Source organism: Equus przewalskii, unplaced genomic scaffold, assembly GCF_037783145.1.
Source record: "Equus przewalskii isolate Varuska unplaced genomic scaffold, EquPr2 ChrUn-6, whole genome shotgun sequence".
Classification (NCBI taxonomy): domain Eukaryota; kingdom Metazoa; phylum Chordata; class Mammalia; order Perissodactyla; family Equidae; genus Equus; species Equus przewalskii.
In genome coordinates this window covers 2,836,932-2,846,266 of record NW_027228754.1, presented here as the reverse complement: position 1 = coordinate 2,846,266, position 9,335 = coordinate 2,836,932, and the positions used below count along the sequence as shown (strand labels likewise).

General features: G+C 37.7%; 1 protein-coding gene across 1 annotated transcript; it reads right to left on the bottom strand.

Moving 5' to 3' along the window:
• Nucleotides 1–1,863: 1,863 nt before the first annotated feature.
• LOC103553946 (olfactory receptor 6N2) lies at nucleotides 1,864–2,817 on the bottom strand. The gene has a single exon (XM_008524724.1). The coding sequence runs from the start codon at nucleotides 2,815–2,817 to the stop codon at nucleotides 1,864–1,866; it is 954 nt and encodes a 317-aa protein (XP_008522946.1).
• Nucleotides 2,818–9,335: the final 6,518 nt, after the last annotated feature.

Genomic DNA, 9,335 nt, shown 5'->3' with positions numbered 1-9,335 from the left:
GTAATCAAAACAGCATGGTACTGGTACAAAAACAGGTGCACAGATCAATGGAACAAAATTGAAAGCCCAGAAATAAAACCACACATCTATGGACAGCTTATCTTTGACAAAGGAGCTGAGGGCATACAATGGAGAAAAGAAAGTCTTTTCAACAAATGGTGCTGGGAAAACTGGAAAGCCACATGTAAAAGAATGAAAATTGACCATCCTTTTTCACCATTCACCAAAATAAACTCAAAATGGATTAAAGACCTAAAGGTGAGACCTGAAACCCTAAGGCTTCTGGAAGAAAATGTAGGCAGTGCACTCTTTGACATCAGTATTAAAAGGATCTTTTCGGACACCATGCCTTCTCAGAGAAGGGAAACAATAGAAAGAATAAACAAATGGGACTTCATCAGATTAAAGAGCTTTTTCAAGGCAAATGAAAACAGGATTGAAACAAAAAAACAACCCACTAACTGGGAAAAAATATTTGCAAGTCATATATCTGACAAACGCTTAATATCCTTAATATATAAAGAACTCTCGCAACTCAATCACAAAACATCAAACAACCCAATCAAAAAATGGGCTGGAGACATGAACAGACATTTCTCCAAAGAAGATATACTGATGGCCAAAAGGCACATGAAAAGATGCTCATCATCGCTGATCATCAGGGAAATGCAAATCAAAACTACACTAAGATATCACCTTACACCCATTAGAATGACAAAAATATCTAAAACTAATAGCAACAAATGTTGGAGAGGTTGCGGAGAAAAAGGAACCCTCATACACTGCTGGTGGGAATGCAAACTGGTGCAGCCACTATGGAAAACAGTATGGAGATTCCTCAAAAAACTAAAAATAGAACTACCATACGATCCAGCCATCCCACTACTGGGTATTTATCCAAAGAGCTTGAAGTCAGCAATCCCAAAAGTCCTGTGCACCCCAATGTTTGTTGCAGCACTGTTTACAATAGCCAAGACGTGGAAGCAACCTAAGTGTCCATCAACAGACGAATGGATAAAGAAGATGTGGTACATATATACAATGGAATACTACTCAGCTGCAAAACAGAACAAAATCATTCCATTTGCAATAACATGGATGGTCCTTGAGAGAATTATGTTAAGTGAAATAAGCCAGCAAGAGAAAGATAATCTGTGTATGACTCCACTCATATGAGGAATTTAAAACTATGGACCAAGAACAGTTAAGTGGATACCAGGGGAAAGGTGGGGTGGGGGATGGGCACAAAGGATGAAGTGGTGCACCTACAACATGACTGACAAACATTAATGTACAATTGAAATTTCACAAGATTGTAACCTATCAATAACTCAATAAAAAAAAGGAAAAAAAATAATAAAAATTAAAAAATTAAAAAAACTGAAAAAAAAAACAGGAAGGACAAGAAAAGTCTATTGTATTTGGCAGCATCAAGGTCATTTGTCACCTTTGCAAAATATTTATCAAAAGGTCTGAGCTAAAGCCAAGTTGGAATGGGTGACTAGGAATCAAAAAAGAGAAGATAGATTGTGTCATTAATCATGTTGAGAAGTTTAATTGTAAAAAGGAGTGGAGAGAAATAGACCTCTTGCTGTGACCAAGGAAATGTATATGCTTGTTTCTAAGAATGGCAATACTAAAGTATTCTTAAATGTTGAAAGCACTTATCAAGTAAAAAGTGGAAAGCATAAGTATGTAGGAAATAGAAGAAAAACATAATGAAATAAAGTCTTTGAGAAGATAAGAGGAGATGGGATCCATAGCATGTGTGGTGATAGAAGAAGATTATTCAAGGTCAGGACAAAGGTACCTAGAGCTTTTATGAGATCAACATTGAAGTGGAAGAAGGACCTTGGTAGAAAGTCATTGGTGAATGGGACTAGTTCTGCCCTGTTTTTGGAAGATGGTCCTCTTGATGGCCTTAATGAGTTCCTGGTTACGAAGACTGTAGATAACTGGGTTGACCAGTGGTGTTAGTACAGAGTAGACTACAGCAAGTGTCCGATCAAGGGTCAGTGAATAGCTCTCCTTTAGTCGCACATACATGAAGGTGATGCTCCCAAAGAAAATGAGGACCACAATGAGATGTGAGGCACAAGTAGAAAAGGCCTTCTTTCTTCCTACTGATGTTTTTATCTTCAGTACAGCCACAATGATTCTTCCATAAGAAATCATAACAAAGAGGAAGGTGACAAGGATGATAAAGGCATTGATGGCAAAGTCCACCAGGACATTAGTGGATGTGTCCTTGCAGGCCAGGCTCAGCAGAGGTGGAAAGTCGCAGAAGATGTGCTGGATTTCATTGTAGCCACAGAAGGGGAGCTGGGAGACCAGGATGACTTCAGAAATGGGACACAGGAAGCCACAAACCCAACAACCAGCAGCCAGCCTGCCACAGAGTGTTGGGGTCATAATTGCAGGGTAGTGGAGGGGCCGGCAAATGGCCAGGTATCGGTCATAGGCCATGGCTGTAAGAAGGTAGCATTCAGAGGCCCCTAGGGAGTGGAAGAAGTAGGTCTGAAGGAGGCATCCTGCAAAAGAAATGGTCTTCTTCTCACTGAGAAGATTAGCTAGCATCTTGGGGGTGGTGGCGGCTGTGTACCACAGCTCCAAGAAGGAGAGAAGACTGACAAAGTGGTACATGGGTATGTGCAGGGCCGCATCCAGTCGTATGACTAAGAAGATGAGCAGGTTACCACAGATAGTGAACAGGTATGCCAACAATAACAGGACAAAAAGCCAGCCTCTGACATGTCCCACTTTGGGGAAGCCAAGGAGTACAAATTCAGCTAGACTGGAACGGTTGTGTTGCTCCATGGGAGGCTGAGATGGGGAAAGAAAGGAGAAAAAACTGGATTGAGATGACTGCCAAATCCAACTCAAAACTTTATTTCTCTCTGTTCTTTTTAAATTATTATTTAATGGCAGCACTTTATTACTATTACTGCTACTACTATTAACACTATTCTAAAAATAATAATAGCTAACTCTTGTTAGTACTCACTATGCATCAAATATTTTTACAAATGTTTTTCATTCAATATCTTACTTTTCACACATCCAATGAGATTCATACCATTGTGATACCTATTTTACAGATGAGAAAATTCAGGAACAGAGAGAATGAAGAGATTATGAAACTTTTCTATTTCATGTACATACCATGTCACAGAAACAGAATTTGAATTTATGCACTCGAATTCCATGCTGTTTATCTCTATACTATATGGACTTCCACAAACATTTTATCCCCCCTCCCCGGGTCATAGTTTTTCCTTCGGTCAAGTCTGAAAAAGGTAAATTTTTATATGAGATTAATGCAGTGGCAAGTCTTATTGTTCAGTTCACCTCTATAAACAATTATCAAATTCACATGTGTTAGGCATAAGGAAAACAATTCAACTAGGTGCAGTCTCTGCCACAGAATGCTTACGACCTCTTAGGGAAGCAGACATCAGTCAGTCATCTCAACACAGCCTGTGAAGTACAGAACACTACAGAGGGTAAGGAAGGGTCACGTCTCTCAGACTAAAATGACTGAGAAAGGCTTCTTGGAGAAGCAAGTACTTGAGCTGAACCTTCTGGGAAGAATGAGTTAGTGAGATAAAAGAAGAAAAGAAACATTTCAGACAGAAAGCACACATGCAGGTGCTGAGCAGGAAGCAGCCTGAGTTAGGGAAATGTACGATCCCCTGTATGGTAAGGCAACTGGTGAGCTCACCTAATGATTTAGGACCTCAGCCCAAAAGGTGTGGGGAGCCACTGGAGAATGCTAGACAGATGAATGACATGATCAGATGCAGATTTTTAAAATATCACTGATATTTAACTACTCTAACCTCAAACTCAGAAAGGAAGGTGTGACTTTGCCTTGCAAGTGTTGCTGATGGAAAGATGAGTGGGACGGTTAACACATCTGGTGAGAGAACGCAGACTGAAAAACAAACATGATGAAGTGGCAATAAGCATAAATCCTTCATTTTCAGAAAACTAGTTATATCAATATAGACGAGGAATACATAGCTGGCTTGGTAAAATTTTATACAAAAAAAAGTACTGACTTTCTAATTGTTCTCAAGCAAAATGGAAAATAGATGCGAAAAGAAAAGAAATCACCACAACAAGGAAACATAAACAATGTGACTTTAAATGCATAAAAATGGTAGACAGTGTCAGTCACATCAGACCCCATAGACCGCACTGCATTTGGAGAGGGCTGTCCAAATTCTAGCCTCCATACTCACAAACTGCAATCTCTTGCTTATTTTTGTAATACTAACCCTTGCCATAATGGCTGTCACATTAAAGATAGTCAATAAAAACTAATTGTTAAATCAAACTAATTAATTTAACAATTAATTTAATAATTAGTTGACCCCTAATGCTTTCCCTTCAAGTTATACTACTCAAATCCAAATATTCCTCCCAAACCCAAATGCCCTGCCGTGGAAAGAAACTTCTGGATTTGATTTTTTAAAATGCTAAACTGATTCAAAGCAACTAGTGTTTAAGGCACTCTTCTTTAATCTTTTCTATTCTAAAGGGATTGTACATTCACCTCTCTAATTACAGGAGACAAATATGTTACCACAGAAATCTTTGCTTCATTACATTTCTGGCACCTTTGCCCCTCTTAACCATTTTCTTCTGGATTACCCCTCTTTCTCTTCTCTCCATCTGGCAACTCCTTCTCATCCTTCAAAATTAGGTCAAAAGTCAGCTCTTCAGTGAAACCTTACACTGAAGAACTTACTCCCCCAGAAAAAGTTCCTTGTTTCTTTTTCTACATCTTCCTAACATAGCATCCAGTTAGCATACTGTATTTCCCAGAAATTGATAAGATCTTTGACAGTAAATGTAGTACTTCATTAATTATTTTATATCGCCCTACTAATGCCTAGAACAATGAGCATAGAATTGTAAACTCAATTAATGTTTCTTGAATGTACTTGAATTTTTCTGTAGCATGACTTTGTTCTGTTTTTTAGTTGAAGCTAACTAGATTCCTCCCGTTGTCCTTTTGACATTTCAAGCTCAATAAATCTAAATGAACTTAGCGTCTCAAGGTTTGTCTTGCCCCCATTTCCCTAATCCTGTTGAAGAACTCATCATACTCCCACCCACTCAGAGAAATTAAATTCAGGATCATATTTTGTGTGTAGGTAACCGTTATTGACGATGTTTCATCTTTCTACAAATGAGCTTTTCTGAAGCCAGCTGTATGTGTAGGTTGAGTAAGATCTTGCAAACATGGAATTATTTCAGACACACTCTGAAGACCTCCGGATCTTAAATTCTTACATTATCAGATGTCCTTAACCCTCAATTAGAGACCCTGTATATAGTCCTCTCTAGGTGAAGTCTTTTCAAATACAGCTGCTCCTGAGATGATACGATACCTCATTAAATCTTCTTAGTCACAGCTCCTACATCATGAATGATTTTTTCAGAAACCTTTACTTTCTGCCATCCATGCAAGCACATAGCCAGTCTGTGGCAGCACACGGGGCAACTGACTGTCTCTCAACATCAAGCGTTATCCAATCTCTTGTTTGTAGAGTAAATTACTAAGTATCATGGGGAGGAAGGTGGACCAGATGGCTCTTAAAGTCTCTTTCAATCTGATACTCTATGATTCCCAAAATTGGACTTTCCAAGTCCCAGTTATTTAAGACATTTTTCTACTAAACCAATTCTCTGATTTCAAAATATTATCTGTTTTTGAAACCTTTATTATAGATCCCACCTTTCAGATCCCAAATCACTATAGCTAGCGTAGCTCCAAGATCACCTACCAGCCGCTGAGCATCATTCAGTATCTGCTTCTGTCTTGCCTGGCTCGGATATATGTGGGAGATCAAGACTGGATCTAGGAGTCTTTCTTCCTCTTCAGTGAGTCCTATCACCCTGGGACAGGGTCCCCAGAGCTAACCTTGACTATTTCAGGCCATGAGGGGCACAGGCAAGGGAGAGAGCTCCAGCCCCAGAGGCAGATGAGACTCAGGCTCAGGCTAGGCCCCTGGGAGGGAACTTGGATAGAAGTGAAGTCTGCCTTCCACCAGCTGGTCTCAGAGAGGCTTTTCCCCAAGTCCTTGCCATCTCATTATCCCTTCTTCTACACCCACCCCTCTCCCCATCTCCAGTGACTTCTTAACACAGACTCTTGAACTCCGGTTCTGAAAACATGACCCCAACCCTCCCATAACTCCACCCCTAAACACACATACTCTTACATTTCCATGTCTCACCTCTCAAGTCCAAAGAGACTTTGCATTTCCCCTCGTATTTTCAACGAATTACTTTTCCTAATCATGTGCCTGATCCAATCCAACATTATTCTTCCTTTGAGAAACCTCTCTGATAGGAGTTGCCTGTTCTGAAAAAAAGCGTGGGTTTTGGAGCCCCAGAAAACTTTATTTGAATCCTGGCTTCAATAAAATACACATTTACTGAGCCCTTGCTAGGTAACACATATCGTTCTAAGCAGAATACGTGTATAAACTAATATTATCCTCACAATTACTCTATGAGATTGGTACAATTGTTATTCTTGTTTGACATTTGAGGAAACTGAGGCAGAGAGAGTTTAACAATGTGCCTAAGGTCACACAGTTGGTAGGTGCCCATAGATTATGAACCAAAGCACTCTAACCCCACAACCTGTGCTCATCTCTTTAAGCTCCACTGCTTCCAGAAGCACTGATAGTGGTTGAAGGAACATAACCAAGGTCACATAGCCACAAACGGTGCCTATCTCAAGGCCTTTACTCCTGACCACCACTCATTACCTATATGCCTTTAGGAAGTCATTTATCTCTTTGAATCTGTACTTTCTCATGTTTAAATGTTGTGTTGTGAGGGTTAAGTGAGATGAAATACAGAAAATAACTATATTCGTTCTAAAATGTGTCTACATATAATCCTGCAGGTGTAGAGTAGATGTTTGTTAAACTCCATATAACTCTGTTACCACATCTAAGTTGCTTAACGTCTCACGGCCTTATTTTCTTCACCCTTAAAAAGGGTGTGTTTGGATTGTTTTGAGAGTCAAACAACATGGCGATGCTTCGAGCCAAAGGATAGGAACACACCTATAGCTTAACAAAATTGAGCTAATCTTTTTGCTGCAATGAGAGAGATCACACATCCTGTGGACAGTGAGGCGTTTCAGTAGGCGGTGTTAGAAAGAAACTATTACAGGATGTGGGCTCATGTTATGTGATTTGGGGGAGGCTTCAAGGAGCAGGGCTTGGTCTGGATTGGATTCTGTCAGTTACTGGAGATAATTCTATCATTGGTATCTTAATTCACTTTATCTAGAAGGTAGATTAAAGTTGTAATTGATATAGAAGCAGCAGCAAAAGCCAGCCTATTAGGAAAGAAGGAAGCTATAATTGAAAGGAAACTGTAAAGTCATCACTGGGACCTCAAAGTTTGTTTAGAAACTCTTTTATAAATCTCTTGATCATTGTTAATAAGAGAAGCATAAGAATACAATTATATAAGCCCCTGGAATCTAGACAGCTGTGCCTACTAAGCAAAGCGAAGCAAAATTCTTAGATAAGATTAATGTTAACTCTGTCTGGCAGTCTACCATAAGCACGGACCACACCTGTTTTCTTTCTGTGAATTCAGGATGAAAAATGAGGACTGTACTGTTGTTAATTTTAATTATGCACATAAAACATAAACCTTCATGCTTATCATAAGACATAAAACCATTTAGTAGATTTCAGGATGGCATAGAGCATGTCCAGTAGGAAAGATTAAGAATGGCTCGTAACTTGTGTTTGTGGTTAATCATTTTGGATATATCTGAATTTGGTATTTCCACACCAAAAAAAAAAAAAAAAGTTCCCTTTTCCAAGGGAAAAATTTATAAGAATTCAGAACAGCTTTTAAATTCCAAACTGATAATCATATTTACTTTCTCCTTCCCTTCTGTTCAAGCTTGTAGGAATCGAAAAGAAAGGAAAACTTCTTTTGGCAATTTTCAAGCTACACATGATGTGGAGCTTTTTATAAACTGTGACAGATGCCCTCTAACCTCCTGTTCAGGATTCCAAATTCTGAATATTTTTCAGCTTCTCGTATGGGTTTAATCCACTCTCACATGGCCCATTTTAATTCTTTTTCTAAAACGCCGTTAGTGAAAAGCTTCACATTCAAAATAGTTCTGTATCAAACAAACCAAAGTTTAAATTATAATTTCTTCTAATATTTTCATCTTCATAGGCCACTGAGTATAACTAAATTAGTTTATAAATTGAAATCATTTGATCTCTGGTAGAAACCTCCATCACCACAGTACACTACCTTTTCTCTTCTTTTTTCTCTTGAAGTCAGGACTATTCTTGACCTTGGGAAAAACTGTCAAATTCCATAACACCACTTTTAGAATTTTGTATGAGATTTTATTTTATCAATAGGTCAATTTAGGGAGAAGAAATATTTTTTCTATTATTCATTTCCCTCCCCATGAATGTGTTCTATCTCATCATTTATATAAGTGTTATATAATGACTTTAAATACCAATCTATAAGAATTTCCAGAAAAAGTATTGAACATCTTTTGTTAAATACTTTATATATATTTTGTTGATGTTATAAATTCTATCTCATTAATTACATGATATAACTGTTGCTATTATACAATAACGCAATTAGCTTTTTTTTCTTTGAATTATATAAAAAGCTGGTCAACCTCCCATATTAATTTTAATAATTTATCTGTGGTTTTCTATGATTCAGCATAAATAAGAAAGTCATCTACAAATAATTACAGGGTTTTTTCCAATATTTATACTTTTAATTTCTTTACTCTTTTTGCTTATTTGCTGCAATAGTCAGTACCTCCAAACAATGTTGAACAGAAGTTATATTAGCCATTAATCTTGTTTTGTTCATGATCTTAAAGGAAATGCTTTTCATACTTCACTATCAGTTCTACTGCATGATTTTAAAGAGCTGCCCTTTATCAGGATAAGGAAGTTTTTTTGTATTTGTAGTTTTACTGCTGTTGTTTCTTATGTTTTTAATTATGAATAGTTATTGAATGCTTTTTTCCCTGCATCAAAAGAGATAATTATCATGTTTTTCCTCTTTTAATCTGTTAATACGATAAACTATATTATTCACTTTTCAAATGTTAAATGTCTTGCATTCCTGAGATAAGCCAAATTCAATCATAATCACTTGATATAGATTATTAAGTTTGGTTTAGGAGTGTTCGGAGGGAGAATTTTGTATTTATGTTAATGAGTGAGGTGGGCCTCTAAATCCTTCATACACTGATTTGATTCATTTTGGAATCAGAAAGTGCATTGTTGGGCTGT